Source organism: Lepisosteus platostomus, chromosome 2, assembly GCF_059453375.1.
Source record: "Lepisosteus platostomus isolate fLepPlt1 chromosome 2, fLepPlt1.hap1, whole genome shotgun sequence".
Taxonomy (NCBI): Eukaryota; Metazoa; Chordata; class Actinopteri; order Semionotiformes; family Lepisosteidae; genus Lepisosteus; species Lepisosteus platostomus.
This window is the reverse complement of record NC_142612.1, coordinates 45063963-45084360: the sequence shown is the minus strand read 5'-3', so window position 1 is coordinate 45084360 and position 20398 is coordinate 45063963. Positions and strand designations below refer to the sequence as shown.

General features: G+C 41.3%; 1 protein-coding gene and 1 long non-coding RNA gene across 2 annotated transcripts in view; one reads left to right on the top strand and one right to left on the bottom strand.

Moving 5' to 3' along the window:
* Window positions 1-20398, top strand: part of LOC148676381 (uncharacterized) — a 506795-nt gene that overhangs the window by 113354 nt on the left and 373043 nt on the right. The gene's annotated exons all lie outside the window — the stretch shown is intronic.
* Window positions 1121-1914, bottom strand: LOC148676385 (uncharacterized). Its single transcript, XM_088644061.1, has 3 exons — window positions 1856-1914; window positions 1655-1768; window positions 1121-1546 (listed from the first exon to the last, which is right to left on the bottom strand). Exons 1-3 carry the CDS (start codon window positions 1907-1909, stop codon window positions 1121-1123), a joined length of 594 nt encoding a protein of 197 aa, XP_088500187.1. The 5' UTR covers window positions 1910-1914.

Genomic DNA, 20398 nt, shown 5'->3' with positions numbered 1-20398 from the left:
CGCATCCCTCACTTTAGGTGTGTGAAAGTGTGTATTGGTTTGGAAGGGGACCATGTCTGCAGCGGGGTTGAGTGAGCTCTATTATAAACCTAGGGAATCGGGTAGTTACGGTGGTGCGGGGAGTCTGGTGCGGGCCGGGTGGCCAAGTGGTTGTCCGGCCAGGCTGCTTATACGCTGCACAAGCCGTGTCTCAAAAGCCGCAGGGTTGTAAGCACACACACACACACTGACTGCGTAAAGTCTCACGGAAAGAACTCGCAGGACAAACACCTTCCCAAAGTGAACCACTTTATTTCAACAGTGGGTTTTCAAACACAGAAACAGCGCAGGACACTTTTTACACAAGTTACAGACTCCAGTTTGCAAGTATGTGAAATGTGAACTGCTTTATTTCAACAGTGGGTGTTTCAAACACTGAAACAGCGCAGCACACACGCGTTACCGGCTCCTGTTTGCATTCAACAATTAAATGTTGGTGCGGAAAATTAGTTGGGTACACGTAACCACCACCCCAACATTGCTGAGAAACTTTGAGGCATCTGAAAAAGCATTCATAACCCCCTTCCGCTCCCCATGTCTAAAGCCATGCGAACCACACTGTGCGATCCGATCTAGCAGAGCAAAAAAATTTGCCTGCGTAATCAGCGGGATGGTGTTACCACAGGTTCTGTGCAAAACATGCTGTATTTTGGAATACAGACTGCAGATGCCACCAGGCTTCCCTTTCTGATCTGAAAACATCAGATCTGCAATAATTTCACTCAAGTTCTTGACATACACATCTATCTCTTTAACAAATTTAAGGACATTAGCATTCGACTCTTTGTTTTGCATATCAAACTTTGTAGAGAGAAGTGTGTAAAGCACTCTTAGTAAGAATTCAGACGTATACATTCGAAATTCTTCATTCTTCGGACGATGGCACACCCAGGTCTGTAAAACAGAGTGAAAGCTGTATTCACATTTTACATAGATCTTTTTTTTTGCGTCTGTAAAAATAAGAATAGTGTTTCTTCTGCAACGCATCAAAAGTCACGCCTACTAATTTTTCATCCAGCTGTTCAAGTATGGTGTGTACATGCTCGTATGGGGAGCGGTCCTCAATTATGTTTTTCAGCAACTATTTAATGCCCCGCTCAGTGTCATTTGTAATGGTGTACAAACCCAGACACCTGGCGGTATACAGAACAGCCGATAAAATTCGGGCTAAACTGAGAGACTTATAAATTTCTAAAGCGGCAAACGTCACATCTTCAAACCCATCTGTGTAGCCGACAGACAGGCATGTGTGACCCCGCTGACCGGGATGGTCAATCAAACAGGCCAGGCAGTCATCAACCAGGACCCCCTTTAAACAGTGTTTGAAGATGCAATAAACTACTGCTTTCACAATCTGGGCCATAACATCGGGCTCATTAGGGACATCGTTAGCTAAACCTGGTTGGGCATCAGCTTTATTAACATTTGGCCGAACACACAAGCATAGACACGAAACTTTCAGTTGTGCCGGTAGTCTGAAGATTGACCCGTCCACATCCTCTTTATTCTATTAAAGTAAAAAGAAAAGGAAGGCTTAACAAAATAGACATGCTTTGTACCTAAAATATCGAGCATTTAATGCACTTTTGAGCTAAGGTTTTTCGTTAATATTTACCATTTGTAGCATGGTATCATCGCTAGCACCCGGCAGTTCTTCAACATCTGGTACCCCAGCTGAACTCACACGCCCGCCGCTGTCACATGGTGCAGAGGGCGGGGTTGGGTTTTCCTAAAAAGAAGACCAAGTATTAAAATGACATACGCTAAGCGCCGATACAACAATTCCACGATCAGAAAAAATATTTTAGCTGCCTACCTCTTCACTTTGTAGAGTAGTGGACCCCGATGTTTCTCCATACAAAGAAGCCATCTTCGCATCTCCCAACAAGGGGCGGTGTTTTACAGCTCCAGGGACGCGCTGCGACCCTGTCAGTCCGGAGCGTTTAAGAATATGCGCCAATGGTGTAATCACGCCTACATAACACAAGACATTTTTCAATTGGTTGTGTTGTTTTAAAACAACCCCCCCCCCCCATTGTTTTATCGAGAGCGAAAAGTATTCATATATCAGTTTATAAGTTTTAAACTTTAAAAGTATTAACACACAACGCAAACACAAATGATGTGTTTGCCCAGAAAATTAATTTTAAACACGCGGGGTTGGTCTTAAAGTTTTTAAAATAATGTAATAAGACACAGTTTCTTTTTAATAACATTTTCGCGACAGCTTTTTCAAAAGTTTGAGATTAATTTACACACATCGCAAGCGTTAAAGTCTTTAAGGTATTAAGGCAACAAATGATGGAGTGTTGTTCTTTATACTTTAATGGATTAGTCTTCAAGTTTTAAAATCACGTATTAGAGATAATTTGAGATGTTTTGGAGACGTGCGGTGTGGGGGTTAGTTAAAGGCTCTGGAATGCAGAATGGGGGGGAGGGGGGCTAAAATTGACCACAGGGAAAGTTTATAAACATTTTATATTCATGTAAAGTTTTCTAATTTATAAGCACCACATGTATTTCGTGCAAAAATGTTCTTAACATCGCATCGTGAAAAAATAAAACCTCAAAACGTCAAGCTTGGTTTGTGAACACGTCGCTATAAAGAATAGATACATTTTCTTATACCGTTAATAAAAAACAATTTGCTTGATAATATTCTTAGCGGTCTGTTGGTGAATCAAACATAATTCGCTGAAAGATCCTAGGTTGCATAGTTTTCTGTTTGGGAGTGTTAAAAAGCCTTATTTTAAAACTGCTTAGCTTTTAAAGTTAAAAGCGACTGGTCTGTGCCAGGGGTCTATATGCCGTTAACCATGCCGCTTGACCCAGTAGCGCCACCATAGTCTTAAAGGAAACCGGTGTAACAACATGTCCGGGTAACTTGTTCCATTCACCCGCAGCCCTTTGCGTAAGGATGTGCCACATAGTGGCGTTTTTATCATAGTTATCGTAGTTTTCTGATTTTGACCATTTAGATTTCAGTGATTGTTGTGTTGAAAAGTCTTTTATTTTTATCACAGTGTAGTTTTCTGATTTTGAGATATGGAGCATTTGATAATATCCCGCCAGGGGGAGCTTAACCTCTCATGTACAGCATTTGAGCCTTTAATTTTGAACTGTGTATTACAGCATGTTAATCATCAGTCATTAAAATGTTGGTATATTTTATGAAAGCAAGATTGCTCAGTTGGACAAAAGTACACAACCTACCTTTATCAGAAATATTTATGCATCAAAGCCTTTACTGAAGATATTACTAATAGTATTAATAATGGATGACTTTGGACAAGCTGTATACTCAAAGTATAATTTCTTTAGCACATTTGTACAAGCACTTGGAATCTGTCCAAGCCATACTTTGTCAGGCATTTTGTTTTACTTCAACGGGCATAAAAACTTCCTTGCTTTTAACAGGGTGTTTCATAATTTCTAACTACGAAAATGATTTAAAATGCGACACTTATCATTCAACTAGAGCTTAAAATATCACAAGGATCCTCAAGAGCACAGCAAAGAGTGTATTAAAAGACACTTGTATTTATCAACGCTTTCTTTTCCGTATACCAGATTTTATGGAACCACTTCAGAGGGGTGTCAGCCAGTCAGATTCCAGGAATCGGCACTTTAAAAGAAAAATACACACCGGTATTCCATTTCTCCCTAACGATTTTAAGCATCGAAGTATTTAACTAGCATCTGAAATAGCGTGTGAAAAAGTGGTAGTTTTAAGCTTTTCTGCTAATATAATATGGAAACGCATATCTAAAGAATGTAATAACGGTATGATTATATTCGTGTGCTGCGACAGGGCTGTGTAGGGCTGTTTCGCCTGCCTGTTCATGCGAGCTGTCTTGTAGCCTACTGGTCTACGTGTGTGACTAACAACTGGCAGGTTGTGTGTTCGAATCCAGCTGGTGCTGGACTTTTATTTTAACAAACATTTCTTCGAAAAAATAGAATAGCGATATTATGGACAATCAATTGACTTTTATATTTCAAAATATCGCAACATGATCGATTCTAAGTCATTTTTGATAACAATGAATAGTCACCTTCTTCCCTTCTGGCAGCGGTTCCTGCTTCTATTGTGTGTGTGTGTGCAACAGAATAAATTTTTATAGAGAAATGGAGGCTGGACAGTATGCGTTACAATATAAACATTTATATTGATTTAAATCGTGTTCTGATTTAAATCGCAAACGCGTGTTTAATTATATGTGTTTTTTAATCATAATCAGGCTAATGCTACATAAATTGATACAGTATCTTTGTCTTCTAAGTATCTTAATAAACTTTCAGCATAGCTTTCTACCCGTCAAGTTTTATATTTCTTGGGATTTTGGGATCAAACGTGGAAGGATAAGATTGTATTTTATTTGTCAAATACGTGATTGTATTTCTGAATGTTATGTGACACCTACAGTAGTTCACTGCTTTAAATACATCGAATTAAGAAAGTTATGTGTAGCACTTTAGATTTTTTTTCTGAACCAGGGAAAATCTGATCATGTTTCTCTATAACAATAATAAAAAACTTTATTTTACATATCGCCTTTAAAAGTGGCATCTCAAAGCAATACAGTACATCGAAAAACAGTTAAAAGGGACCAAATTAAATACCAGACAATCGCAAACGCGTTTTCAATAAAATTATTTTATTCGTTCAGCAGTTTTTGAGAGGGACATCCAGCAGAGATAGACACACACACCGGTTTTCATTGACAAAATTGTTTTTTTTAAATTCCTCTTGTCTAACAGGAATGTTTTGTTTGTGGACAGACTGTTAGACTAGAGGAAAAGAGCACCTCCTCCTACGAAGCATTAATCGCGTATCTAAGGAAAATTGCAGTATACCTTTGTTCATGCACATCATTATACAGTATCTCATTTTGTATTTCGATAAAAAAAATCGTTTGCCCAGCCACTATTGTTGTTATTGTTTTTATCCTGTAAAGCGCTTTGAGGAGCGCCACACCAGCCTTACACAAAGCAGAAACTGATTGTATTTTCCGATAACATACAAGTGCAAAGATTACAGATTTTAATCGTCTTTTTTCTGAACCAGGGAAAATCTGATCATGTTTCTCTATAACAATAATAAAAAACTTTATTTTGCATATCACCTTTAAAAGTGGCGTCTCAAAGCAATACTGTAGACCGTAAAAACAGTTAAAAGGGACCAAGGTAAATACCAGACAATCGCAAACGCGTTTTCAATAAAATTATTTTATTCATTCAGCAGTTTGTGAGAGGGACATCCAGCAGAGAGAGATACACACACCCGTCTTAATTGACAAAAAGTAATTGTTTTTTTTTTACTTTTTTTTTCATGTTTTGTTTGTGGACAGACTGTCCACAAATGTGAGACTGTCTTTCTCAGACTTACATTCCCGAATGTCCCCCGCCCCGGTCAACAATCCTAGGAAGAACACGAAACAGCCTGTTAATAAAATTGTTACAATTTTGTTCGGTCAGTTCTTCCTCCCAGAATTTATAGATCGCATCGATCGGTTCCTGCTTTGTGACGGGCTTAGCGGTTTTCCGAACGTAGTCTTTCAACGAATGCCAAACCATTTGGCTGGAGTTTTCACCCAGTTCACTCCTTCTGCTATAAGCTTCGCCCTTGCTGCTGTGTGTTTCGGATCGTTATATTGAAAGAGACGGTGCCTTGATCCAAACTGCTCCCTGATATATGGGGCAGCATGCTGTGTGACCACGACTTCCTCGAAGAATACACGGTCCATAATTCCTTCGAAAATAAGAAGTGGTCCCGGGCCTCTTCTAGATATACCCCCTTCTAGATATATCCACCTTCAGTGGATGTTTGGGCTTTGGCTTGTCCACATGTCTCCCCTTTTTGCAAAATGCCATTGTTGAAAACTGTTCCAGAGCCACTGTTGTTTCGTCGGTAAAAAGTACATCCTGAAATGCCTCCCCCTGTTCAATCCATTGGAGCGCTTGTTTGAGTCTTTCCTCTTTGTTTTTTAGCCTTATCATGGGGCATGTGTTGGTTTTTCTGTATCTCCATCCAAGCCTCCTGCGTACTCTTCTTATCGATGTCGGGCTTATATTCGCACCGAGGTCAGCCCATAGCCGTCTTTGGACTTGCATCGCCGGTAGCTCATCATTTTCATCGGTCAGTTTGTCGATAGCTCGCACAATAGGACTTGAAAAAAAAGAGATCAGCAGTTAGTTTTAAAAATAATGTGCGTAGTTGTATTTACATGCAAGAAAGGTATTTTTAGAAATTTATTTACCTTTGAATCGTCCTCGGTTTAGATTCTCTTTGCCTCCTCTCCCCTTTATAATGCCGTCTCACTGTGCTTTCAGAAACGAAGATGTCCATCGAAGCCAACTGCTGTACAATGTCCCGTGTTGACTTCCCGTTTCTTTTCATCTTCATTATTTGGTGTGAGAGAGTCTTCGTGATTTTGGTCATTGTCTGTCCCCTTACCAAAGCGATACAGTGGTGCAGCTTGAATTCTGTACCTATATACTGTATGGTATGGTACAGATAAAACTTACACCATACCGATGAGCTAATGCCAGGGAAAGACACTCCTATTTTACTTAAAACACAATATGCCAGGAAATGTGTCTGATGCATTAGCAAGTTAAAACAATTGGGTCGAAAACCTGGGCGTAACACCATTTCCTTTTTCTGATCACTCGCTTTCTGGATACACATCTCACCTGTCCTGTTCTTTGTTTTCCTGGTTTGCTGATTATGCCTGCTGCGGTCCACTCCTACCCTCACACCTAAAGAATACTATTTTAAATTTCTTGACGCAGTTCATTAACCCTTGTATGTGCTGTCCGCACCCAAAATGCAATTTAAAAAAAGTCAAAAACCGCGCTCAAAATGCAATTTAGAGCTTAATAAGATACACTCCACAGGAATATTAAAGACAAACTTAAAGACGATTAAAATCTGTAATCTTTCCACTTGTACTGTGAGTCATCGGAAAGTTTCTGCTTTGTGTAAGGATGGTGAGAAAGCTGTGCTCAATGTATTTAAGGGACTTAAAAGTAAAAGGAGATGCTTCATATTGCTTGACTAATTTTAAAAAATAAGTTATAAATGCAGACGCTCCCTCGGTGCCGCGCCGGGTGTAAATATCAAAGTATACATTCCCAACAAGAATTGAACCCTGTCATGCAAATTAAACACCTTGAATTGAATTGAATTGAGGGAGAGAGGGGGGGAGGGGGACAGAGATACTGTAGACAGGACTCAAGGCAAATAAGATACTTATGGGTACATAGGCATTCACGACAGCAACATACGAAACGTTTGCACGTACTGTATAGTTAAGTTATTACTTGGTTTTCAAAGTGCATGAAATACAATATTGTTGTTGCTGCTGTTCTGGTTGTTTTTATCCTGTAAAGCGTTTTGGGAAGTGTAGCGGCAAGGCTTAATAATAATGCAGAATTAAGTGTTTCTGAGCTTCCCAAATGAGGCCCCATTTCTCTGTTCATCTCTGTGGTGCAGCCACAGAGAAACCATTCATGCAAGATGTTTTCTTTTGATAAGGACAGCTCCCAAAGGGGGATGCACTTAGCTAAGCCTGGCTATCATCATCAATGGTCACCCATTGGCGCCTATCTGTCTAGGGAGTGCCAGTTGGACATCTGGACTGCATTACTAAGTGTCAGGAGTAAGTGACTCATATCTCACCTTGATCAACCAATCAGGGACCGGTAGGGCCGAGTAACCCACGTGGGACTCTGATGCCCATGGAACTTTCAGCCAATCAATGAGCTGAAGTTCCTCCAGGTAAAAACAGGCAACACAGAGAGCCTGAGAGATTCAGATTCAACAAGATTCAGAAGGGATTCTGGAGAGGATTCTGTGGACTGTTCTAAAGGGAATTCAAAGGAGAATTCCAGGGCAGGATGGCCCAGGAGCAGAAGGCTCCCAAGGGCAGGACATCCTCGCAGCGCGCCTCCTGACCATCCTGAGACTCAGCCCGGACAACCACGGAACGGCCAGTGTGTCCGAGTGCCAGAACTTTCCTTTGTTCTAAGAGTCTAGAGTGGAGGTTGCCAGAGAGTAACCAGCAGCAGGCCTCGTGAACAGGTCGGAACTGTGGACAGCTGAATCACTATTCAGAACTAGCTCTTCATTAGGAACGAACCGGTCCTCTTCCTGACTTGCTGGGACCCACAGTCATCTTTTCTCCTGTGCACAAACTTTGCTAGTTAAAGCCAACACTAACTAGCCGGTCAGTGAGCATCAGCAGCGCACCGTCGCGAGCCGCACAGCACAGCCTGGCACCGAGCCAGAGAGCACATTTCATTGGACAGCAACAGCCTGCAACTGTTTCTTTGTGCCCGCAGGAGATCTGAATCCCCAAAGATTGGATGAGTATTCAACTTCAATGCATTACAGCTCAAGAATTCAATTTTTATCCCAACCAGTTGATATCAATTTAATTCATAAGAGTTATGTACTTGTTTCAAGTATCTAATGTAGAAGTTATAACCAAGTTCATTTATGAAACGGTCTTAATGAATGATATACTGAACGTATGTCCTCTTGATATATGTAACACTTCGTAACTGACTGAATATATACCTTTTGTATTCTGATAACCCTCTCGATAAGATCTGTTAGGTTTAATGCATATTCTATGTATTAATAAATGTATCCTCGTGTATTATTACCTGTGTGTGCGCGTTGTTTGAGTTATGTCGCATGGTTGGATTCTAAAGCCATCAAAAGAATCAACTTTGTGATTTACTGCTACAATTAATAATTGTCTCAGTAAATGCCCAAACCCTACAGAACTGGTGCCTTCAGAGAGCCAGTTTTCTTACATATTTGGCGTCCCTGAACGGCTATGAATCACTACAGAAGCCACCTTTAAAGGCGATATATACTGTAAAACCGCTGATTCTTATGGAATGTGTTCCGCAGGAGATTCAAATTTTTATTTATTTATTTTTTAATCGCGTATCTAAGGAAATCTCAGTATAACTTTGTTCATGAACAAACAGTGGCATGTTACATTATCATTAGTTTTTTTTAACAAGGCTCGCCAGCTAATGTGAATCGAAACCTGTCTTGCTAGCTTTTAAAGTCGTGCATGTGTAAACGACAATTGAAATAGAGAAAAAAAGACCTGACTGATAAGCCGATACATACTCTTAGAGTTTGATTAATAGGGAATATAATACAAAAATATAGTACTAAAAAAGGTACTACCACTTTTAAAGGTGATATGTAAAATAAAGTTTTTTATTATTGTTATAGAGAAACATGATCAGATTTTCCCTGGTTCAGAAAAAAGATCTAAAGTGCTACACATAACTTTCTTAATTCGATGTATTTAAAACAGTGAACTACTGCAGGTGTAACATTCTTTAGATACGCGATTCCATATTATATTAGCAGAAAAGCTTAAAACTACCACTTTTTACACGCTATTTCACATGCTAGTTAAATTTAATTTATTTATATATTATATATTTATATCTCTGACCAAAATTTTTTCAAAGAAATGTTTGTTTGTTGATTGTTATCAAAAATGACTTAGAATCGATCATGTTGCGATATTTTGAAATATAAAAGTCAATTGATTGTCCATAATATCGCTATTCTATTTTTTCGAAGAAATGTTTGTTAAAAGAAAAGTCCAGCACCAGCTGGATTCAAACACACAACCTCTGCGTTGTTAGTCAGGCACCTAGACCAGTAGGCTACAAGACAACTTGCATGAACAGGGAGGCGAAACAGCCCTACACAGCCCTGTCGCAGTACACGAATATAATCATACCGTTATTAAATTCTTTAGATACGCAATTCCATATTATATTCCCTATTAATCAAATTCTAAAAGTATGCTTGTTGACTCCGGTCACTTTAGTTAAATACTGGTGTGTATTTTTTTCTTTAAAGTACCAAGACCAGCTATATACTGTATGTTTATGTTCCAAAATTAATATCGTTTATGGCCTTCACACGCGTTACAGTATGCTCCTATTCTTTTTATGCTCAGCTACTAAGATTTCCCTTCAGTGGTAAAATTCAATATCTACAACGGGCACAGTAAAGACGTTTACAGTAAGTCTTTCTACGACAGACCAACGGACCACGAGTGCCCCTGTCGGTCAACCAATCACGAACCGCGGTACCCAACGTCATCTTGCGTCATGATACGCGACACCGCAGCCAATTACCTGCAGTACGTGTCTGTACCGCGCACTTTGAATGGCTGCATCTGTAGTAATCAGACAGTTGTTAGATGAAAAGATGGATGTTGAACTAATTAATCAGGGTGGTAAGATAATGTGTATGACCGTAAAAGCTCTGAACATCAGATTTATCGATTCTTTAAACTTTCTACCTATGAAATTAAGCAAACTGCCTGCCGCCATGGGGTTCCCCGGGGGTAAGGGTCATTTTCCACACTTGATGAACACCAAAATTATGTCGGCCCGATGCCTTTACGGCTTTAACTACATGCTGCCGAGTGAGAAAGCCGAGTTTTTGGTTTGGTATGAAGAATGCAAGGGAAGTGTGTTTAACTTACAGAGAGAGTTGAAACGTTACTGCCAGTTGGATGTGGCAATTCTAAGAGAGGGCTGTGTCAGGTTTCGGGACGAGGTCAAGAATATGACCAGACTGAGTCAGGGGCCGCCTGCGTTGTGTGCATCGACCCCTTTCAGTTTGTGACCATCACTAGTGTCTGCATGGCCACGTTCAGATTTCTGTTTTTACAGGAAGAGACGATAGCGTTGCTACCCCATGACAATTACCGCCGCTAGCAAAAATGATTTTCTACACCCAGCATTCAATGGCTTATGTACATCGAACACGCGTTAAAATCCAACATGCTTTAACCACGGCCGGTGAGTTCAAGGTTGGTCCATATTTTCTGGATGGTTATGTTGTAATTGACCGAGTGCCAACAGCCTTTGAGTTCAACGGTTGCTTTTTTCATGGTTGTAGCGTTTGTTATTGTGAAAACGATTTTAATCCGCTGACAAACACTGGCTTTGGTTGGTTGTACATTAATTTTCTCAAAATGAGAGGTTTTAACGTACGTGTTTTGTGGGAGCACGAGTTCAGAGACATGCTTGTTGAAAATGGAGACTTGGGTAAATTTCTAACAGCTGCACAGTTACCAGAGCCACTGCAACCACGCGATTCGCTTTTTGGGGGGAGAACAAATGCAATTTGTTTGCATTACACAGCGCAGCCCGGTGAAAAAATTAATTACTATGATTTCACCAGTCTGTATCCGTTTGTGAACAAAACTAAAAAATACCCACTGGGGCACCCCCGAATAATGTATAACAACTTTGGAGATTTAAAACGGTATTTCGGTTTAGCGAGGGTGAAAGTTTACCCACCTAGACGTTTGTACTTTCCAGTTCTTCCAACCAAAATTGACAAAAAACTGTTTTTCACACTGTGTCGTACGTGTGCTGAAACAAAACAGACCACTCCCTGTGAGCACAGTGATGAAGATCGTGCCTTGACTGGTGTCTGGTGCACCCCTGAATTACAGATGGCCTTAGATCTTGGGTATAGAGTGTGTAAAATTTACTAAATTTGGCATTTCGAAAAGGCCTCACACGATCTTTTTACCGACTACATCAAACTGCATCTGAAAGGGAAACATGAAGCTTCGGGGTTTCCAGAGTGGTGTACAGAAGTCGCAAAACAACAAAGATATATCAGCGAATATGATGAAAAAGAGGGTGTCCGGCTGGACCCCGGCAACATTAAAAAGAATCCGGCCAAAAGACAGCTTTCAAAAATTGTCTTGAACAGTTTGTGGGAGAAGTATGGGCAAAGATACAATTTACCACAGACCACCATTGTGAGAAACCCCGATGAATTGTTCAGGTACTTATTTACTTCATATCATGAGGTGTCAGCCTGCGAGTTTATCGATGAAAACACAGCCTGTGTTATGTGGAAACACACTAAACACCACTATACAGGCCATTCAAACACTAACATTTTCATCGCTAGATTTACAACCGCCTATGCCCGCTTGGAGTTATACAGTCTGCTAAATGCTTTGCAAGGCCGCTGTCTGTACCACGACACAGATTCCGTTATCTTTGTGAGCCGGGAGGGTGAGTGGAATCCGGGGCTGGGTGACTATTTGGGTGAGCTGACCAGCGAAATTGATGCTGGACAACACATCACCGAGTTTGTATCAACAGGACCCAAATCGTACAGGTACAAGCTGTCTGGCGGGAAAGCCTGTTTAAAGGTGAAAGGCATTACGCTCAATGTGAACAATTGTGAAAAAGTTAACTTTGAGAGTCTGCGGGACTTGGTTTTTGACTATGGCGTTAACCCTTATGCAGAGTGCCAGGAATTTAAACACATTTCTATTCAACAGCCGATGATCGTGCGTGTTAAAAAGGATTGGCGCATTGAGACCCGGACCTTAAAGAAAACCCAGAAGGTGGTGTACGACAAGCGGGTGCTGCAAGAAAATTTGACATCGTTGCCCTACGGATATTAACACGATGGATGTCAGGTTAAAACACCCTTTTTCATGCATTTTGTCCGGACCCTCGAATGCGGTAAAAGTTATTTTATAAAAAACCTCTTGGAAAACGGTGATACCGTTATGACTCGTAAACCCGAAAACATAGTCTGGTGTTACAGCTGCTGGAAACCTCTATACGCTGAGTTGCTTATGAAATTTCCATACATTCAGTTTATAGAAGGACTACCGACGTCGTTTTCCGACGACCAGCTACTGCCGCCGGGTAGAGTAAATTTGATTATAGTTGATGATTTGATGGAGTCTGCGTGTGAAAATAATGAGATAGAAAAAGCTTTTACCAAATACGTACACCACCAAAACCTCAGCATCATGTATATCGTCCAAAATGTGTTTTGTCAAGGCTGGAAAAGTAGAACCATCTATGTAAGAAATGTGCGATGTGCGATGTAAGAAAAATAATAACCCATCGGTTGGATGATGAAATGCGAGACATTCTTCAGAACTCGCATCTGGCCGAATAAGAAAGAGTGAAATTGTACAGTCAGGTGTTACAACAGTATTTGACATTAGTACGCCAGGAGACTTCCGAAAAGGAGACTTTAACTGTTGTACTACCGGAAAATGCACACGCCGAGCTATCACGCACGTTAGCACAACCGCCAACATCGAGCGACACTGACTTTGGGTATATTTTTGACAGCGTGTCTCAGCGGTTCCGGAGAAATGCCGATATATTGTTAAAGACCATGGCCCGCAATGAACCATTAACAGCCTGGAATGAAAAAAGGGAATTTGTGTACAAGGGGGCACCCGTTGAGGGCTCTCACATAATTGATCTTGTCAGAGCTCTCATGCAGCAGCAAGCAGTTGCGCTCGGTAAGAAGCCAAAAGGTTGGGATGTGTTCATGGAGGCTATGGCTGAAATCAATGTGCCTTGCTAGCCAGCGCTGGTAACCGAGAGCTACTTGAAAAACTCAAGGCTGCCCCACTGGGGTGTGCAGCGTCGGTCAAAACTTTAAAACAACCAGTAGAGTTGTCGACGGTCGACCCGGTCTCTAAGATAACCGCTGAAAGGAGACGATCATTAATACCTAGACCCACATGGTTGTCTTTGTAACAGTTTTTCTCTGGGTATGTGTGTTTGTGATAAATGACTTGAAATGTATATTAAAAAGCGTGAGCAATATAGTTAAAAATGTTTGTAAAAAAAATGGCTTGGATGTAACATGTATTAAAAAAAGCTTGAGCGCTATAACAGCGAATGTATAATAAAAATATTGTATTGATTTTAATTCATGTTTTGTGTTCTTTTTAAATAATAACCACACAGACGTCGAAATGGTTCGATTTCATTTTTTTTTAGACGGTCGATTAACATTTATGACATGTTTTAAATTGTCGTAAACACCCGCATAATTGAACATTCGTATTTTCAAATGGCTTAAAAGGGTACAGGGGTCTCCGTCTCACACGGCGTCGGTTTTTCAGAAACATTTCCACCATGCGGTCATTCTGGATTGCATTCATAGAATAAAGTTCTAAAATTTTTCTAAAAGATAAACCTTTACATCTATGGTATAGAAAAAAGACGCAGTGTAGACCCCATGCCACCGCAAAAGAATCTTGCAATTGTTTGTTGTTGTAAAATATGGAATTAGCATTTCTGTTTAAGAAATCAATAATGTTCTTGGGAAAGTAAAGGTTTCAGGTGAAAATCCATAGGAGTCGAAAAATTCTGCACCCTCGTCGTCGGGTAAGTAATTAGCAAGCCAGTGTTCACCAGGGCGGTCGTGTGGGTGATTATTAACTATTATACTCAGAGGGCGCCGGGCCACTCTCTCGCGCGGTAGGGCATCACTGGGGAACACGCCTAGAAAACTGTCTCAGGTGTAGCGGTCTCGGGTTAGAATGTCTTCCAGCTGTTTTGTGTTCATCTTTATGTGCAGGTTATATGGCCTCCCATGCTTTTTAGCTGAAGTCGTAAATGACTTGACGTCTCTTATCCAGCTCTATCACGTTGTCGAACAGCGCGTACACAACCATGTTAACTGTAGTGGGTAGCGGTAGCGCAAAGCGTATTTCAGCTCTCAGATTACTCGTTTTGATAAGTGAATAATGGCCTGTGCACTCGTCGTCGGGGCTGAGCTTGAAAGCGAACAATGTGTAACCGCGGGCATACTCCTCATGGTCCACCAGAAGTGTTTTGTCTTTCAGATGCTTCCCAGATGTTTCCACCAGATTAAAATATTCACAGATGCAATGTGCATTCTGGAAGTCTGGTTGAAGCGGTTTAGTGGGAATTTGTTCACCGTCCGTGTAGAGAGCCAGAAAGTTAATGTTGTAGTGTTTAAAATTAAAGGGGTTTTGTGTAAAACTGCCGCTGAATGCCGCGTTGTCCACAAACCCCAAAATGACCACTTTGGGTAACTGTCCAAGAAAGAGGTTTTCTTGGTTACACACACGGCTCCCGGCAGGTAGGCTGAAGACTTTCATCTGTACGCGGTCTATGGGGTATTTAGCGTTGGCCCTCAGGAATGCTTCGGCGTGTCCCAGTCTGACCCCGGGTGACACTCTGACTCTTTTCACAAACAAAGATGCAGAGAGTACGCTCAGTTTGTGTTCTCCGACGTTGTTCATTAAGCAGAAAGCATCTCTGTTGGGCGTGAGTTTTCTTTTCAGGTCTACGCCATTCAGTAATAGTTTGTCCTGAAAAAACAGGTCCGAGTGAATGTGACCCAGGAGCTCCAGTTTTCGGGTTTGCGTCGTTTGCGGAACCCCTGACTGGGACCATCCAAAATTGTGGACTCGTGTTGCCTGGCTGTGTTTTTGTAAAAGAGCCCTGTTGAATACTGCGTCTTCAGCGTCTCTTCACTGTAGTTCAGGACAGACTCTATAAAGGCTCTGTAAGGATAGCAGTTGTTGCTCTGGCTGATCAATCGGTCTCCTAAGGTGATGTCAACCTGGCTGAAGATGGCTGCGATGGGGTAATTCACCAGACTCACACGGGCTGCCGCATCAATGTCCCGACCATCTGCTTCCGTTATTTTACAGGTTGATACCCGCGCCGTACTGAACCGGTAGCCCTGAAAATCCTGGTAATCCATAACCAGCCTGTTGTTTGTAGTAGTGCGTATACAAAGAAGGATCCCCATAGCTCTTGATGACTGTCATTCTTTTAGATGTTTGTCGCTTTCACAGGTCTGAAATGCAACTTGACAATGTGACCTTTCCAAATGCAAATAACACGTGTTCATTTTGATCCGTCTTTATTTCAATAGTGATGTTGTTAAAATGGTCGATGCTCACCGGCACGTAATGGGGTTTGTCGTACAATACTGTGACGAATTCACCATCCACACCTCTGAAGGGCACACAACGCAAAAGCGGTGCGTAGACGTTGCCTATTAACTGGTGTTCTATGATAACGGTGTATATATACATGGTGTTAAATCTGCCAGTCATATCAACGGGGTGCCGTGATTTTACACCCCCAACACCTGATTTAAAACCCAAAATCCTCGCCAGGCGGTTATGCACCTGTATAACAAACCGTTTATTACTAACAATCCTTACCAACCGGCTAATGGGGTTGTATTTAAGACTTACAGCCATTAAATTGGATTTTTCCGCAGCCCGTTTCATTTCATGCAAGAGCTGCTCAATGTTGCTGTTGTACCCTCTCGGTAAGGTACAGGTCCATATAGTCTTGAGCTCATCGCTGACGAACAGAAAAACTTCGTCTTCATCAAAAGTGTTTAGTGTATGCAAGTGATAGTGCAGCTCGACCAGGCCCACTTCCCAGCTCCCGTCCAGGTCATTCGCCTTTGCCAGATGCTCTTTGAAGCACGCGTTCGTGTTCTTTGGAAACATCTTCGAGGATGAATTACTGGCCAGCGTCACATAGAAACCATTGGGGTTCATTTTTCACCACCTCTATATGTCTCAGACCTCGGAAGCCTTTACCCAACTATTGAATTTATCGCTCCAGCTGCGCCACTTTACCAAAAGCTGTTTGTTTTTGCCACGACTCCTGGCTGCTAAAATCGTTTGGATGCGGTAGACGTTCTCAACATCAGGGTTTATCTGCTGTAGCTCTTCTGCATAGAAGGAGCCCTTAATGTTGTCGCCTGTGTAGTCCAGCAGTTTGTAATAGGGTCTCAGAGCCGAGGTCCGCTCTTTGACAATGAAAATTTCATCTGTGAAAGTCTGTTCATATCCCTTCTCAAACACTCCCTTTATTTTGGACACCCACAAGCGATCACCCACATTAAATGAAAACTTTGACGGTTTTCTCTTAAAGTGCTCGTCATAGACCGTTCTCCACACCTCAAGGGAGTTGTCAGACGTAACAGAAGCCGGGGTTCATTTAATAGTCGTGTGGTAACTATGGTTATAAGCGTAAATAAGATCTGAAAGGACGTCGATATATCGAAAGGTGTTTTTGTGTGTCAGGTACCTCCACATTTTTGTTTTAATAGTTCTGTTAAACCTCTTGACCATGCTAGCCTTCACATCGCTGGCCGTAACGAAATGTTCAATATTCTCACGTTTGAGAAAATTTTGGAAGGTCCTGTTAAGAAATTCTTTACCCTCATCCGTTTGTAGCTTTTTAGGAGCACGCCCCTCTTGCAGTATATTTCGGAAGGCGCCTGTCACAGCCCCTCCAGTCTTGGTTTTCAGCGGCACGGCCCAAGCGTATTTAGACAGCATGTCTATACACGTTAAGATGTAACAGAAACCATCGTTGAACTCGTGGTGTTCTCTCATGTCCACCAAGTCGGCCTGCCACTGCCAGTCCATTTCGGACACCAGCGTCCTGTTTCTCAAAAAACGTACGCGCGCCGGTTTGTGCAGCGTATAAGCAGCCTTGCCGGACAACCACTCGGCTACCCAGCCGCGGCTAGCACCGCTCACACCCCGGGATCTCACGGCCCTCACCAGGCTCCCTGAGCCGCCATAAATACCCGATTCCCTAGGTTTATAATAGAGCGCACTCAACCCCGCTGCAGACATGGTCCCCTTCCAAACCAATACACACTTTCACACACCTAAAGTGAGGGATGCGCCGCCTTGGGGCTTTGGGACCCTGAGGCTCCAGACCGACTGGCCGGGGGGGATGGCGGGAGTTCCGACCCTTAACGACACACCATTGGCTCCTGAGGGGGCGGGACATGCACACATAACAACACGCCATTGGCTGGCAAGTTGGCAGGACATCCAACCACCGCTGACTCCCATTGGCTGGAAAAAGGGGGCGTGGTACCTGTCAAAGGTTTGACGAAAGGTGTCGCTTTATGCTACTACTGCTAGGCTAGATTGCAAGGTGGGGAATAGAAAGATAATAAGCCAGATAATTACTGAATGAGGATGAGGATTTTGAAGTTGACTCGAAACCTGATAGGAAGCCAATGCATGGACTTGAAGACAGGTGTAATGCATCCCGATCAGGATTCTGGCTGTCCAATTCTGAACATATTGGAGATTGTTCAGTGTGGATTTAATTACCCCAGTGAACTGGATGTGCATTTATTAATTCTAGAAAAAAATGCCTTCCTTGATTTCTCTAGTTCCCTTTAAAAGAAACTATTATTCCAAATGCAGAGTGCTACATGGCCTGTATTTACATATGATATTTGTGATTTAAACAAATTACCACAAGTAGTTTTGGGCGATTTAAGTGTTGGCTTAAATTGCAGGATGTAAGACTAGAGATGTAGGTAGGAAAAAGATAATTTGGGGAAAGTTGAGGAATACACTGATAACAAGAACACTTCCAAATGGGGTTAGGCATACTTTTGACAAAATAACAGGAGATTATATAGACTGCAGAGGAAGATGATGAAGTTAACAGACTGTACAGATGCAGCCATTCAAAATGGGTGAGGTATTTCGCGGCATACCCCGGTGGGCGTGTCACAGTATCACGCGGTATCACGTGTGTCACGTGTGTCACGTGACTAACTATCCGGCGTCGCCTTGTAAAACCGCCAGGGGGAGCTTAACCTCTCATGTACAGCATTTGAGCCTTTAATTTTGAACTGTGTATTACAGCATGTTAATCATCAGTCATTAAAATGTTGGTATATATTATGAAAGCAAGATTGCTCAGTTGGACAGAAGTACACAACCTACCTTTATCAGAAATATTTATGCATCAAAGCCTTTACTGAAGATATTACTAATAGTATTGATAATGGATGACTTTGGACAAGCTGTATACTCAAAGTATAATTTCTTTAGCACATTTGTACAAGCACTTGGAATCTGTCCAAGCCATACTTTGTCAGGCATTTTGTTTTACTTCAACGGGGCATAAAAACTTCCTTGCTTTTAACAGGGCGTTTCATAATTTCTAGCTACGAAAATGATTTAAAATGCGACACCTATCATTCAACTAGAGCTTAAAATATCACAAGGAAAAATACACACCGGTATTCCATTTCTCCCTAAACATTGTAAGCTTCGAAGTCTTTAACTAACGTGATACCGGAGTCAACAAGCATACTTTTAGAATTTGATTAAAAGGGAATATAATATGGAATCGCGTATCTAAAGAATTTAATAACGGTATGATTATATCCGTGTACTGCGGCAGGACTGTGTAAGGCTGTTTCGCCTACCTGATCATGCGAGCTGTCTTGTAGCCTACTGGTCTATGTGCGTGACTACCAGCTGGCAGGTTGTGTGTTCAAATCCAGCTGGTGCTGGACTTTTATTTTAACAAACATTTCTTCGAAAAAATAGGTAAGCGATATTATGGACAATCAATTGACTTTTATATTTCAAAATATCGCAACATGATCGATATTTGCGATATTTTGAATATATCTTCCCTTCTGACAGCGGTTCCTGCTTCTATTGTGTGTGTGTGTGCAACAGTAAATTTTTATAGAGAAATGGAGGCTGGACAGTATGCGTTACAATATAAACATTTATATTGATTTAAATCGTGTTCTGATTTAAATCGCAAACGCGTGTTTAATTATGTGTTTTTTAATCATGATCAGGCTAATGCATTTCTACATTTTCTGTATGAACCAGCTTAGAGGTTCATACAGAAAGACAGCTTGTGTTTAAATTGAGTGTAAGGTAATTTATGCTTCTAAAGTCATGGTCAGTATTGTTGTACTGTGCTGTACTGTGTCACATTATTTTATAGCGTTTTTATTGCGTTATTAAATCCGGTGGCGCTGTGTTAGTTTCCTGACTCACATTATTTAAACTGCGACACTGATCATTCATCTCTAAATAAACTTTATTTTATATAGCGTTTTAAGCAAATAGGTAATTAGATTGCTCATAAACCTAATCACTTTTTCTACATAAACACAGCGTGATTGCTCTCTGAAAATGCTTTTCCTTTATTTTTAAAGTAGGCTCAGATTTCAACTATAGATCGTATTATTATAAACTTTCTTGGAAAAATGTATTTTATGTAAACCATGTTTGCTATTAATTCATTTAGGGCTAAAATACGTTCATTGTCTTCTAATCGAGTCGAGTTGACATTGGAAGCCTGCCACACCCGGACCGTTAAACCAACGCATTAGCATGTCAAAGCCCATTGAGCCAGTATTGGCTTTAGTATCCCCCCCTTCTCCCCTCAATTCAATTCAGTTCAAGGTGTTTTATTTGCATGACAGATGGGTACAAGCAGTGTTGGGTACTGTATGTATATTGTAACGCTTACGGCAGACAGGCACTGTGTAGGAGCCGACGCACCAGAGCAGCGCCTGCAATTTTTATATTTATAACTTAGTTTTTAAAATTAGTCAAGCAATACGAAGCATCTCCTTTTACTTAGTGCCTGAGCATACTGCAACGCGTGTGAAGCCCATAAACGATATTAATTTTGGAACTTAAACATACAGTAT

Coding starts and splice junctions, on each gene's coding strand:
- LOC148676385 (XM_088644061.1), bottom strand. CDS start 1,909: ATGGCTTCTTTGTATGGAGAAACATCGGGGTCCACTACTCTACAAAGT. Junction 1,769..1,855: donor CTACTCTACAAAGTGAAGAG/GTAGGCAGCTAA, acceptor TCTTCTTTTTAG/GAAAACCCAACCCCGCCCTC. Junction 1,547..1,654: donor ATGATACCATGCTACAAATG/GTAAATATTAAC, acceptor TTACTTTAATAG/AATAAAGAGGATGTGGACGG.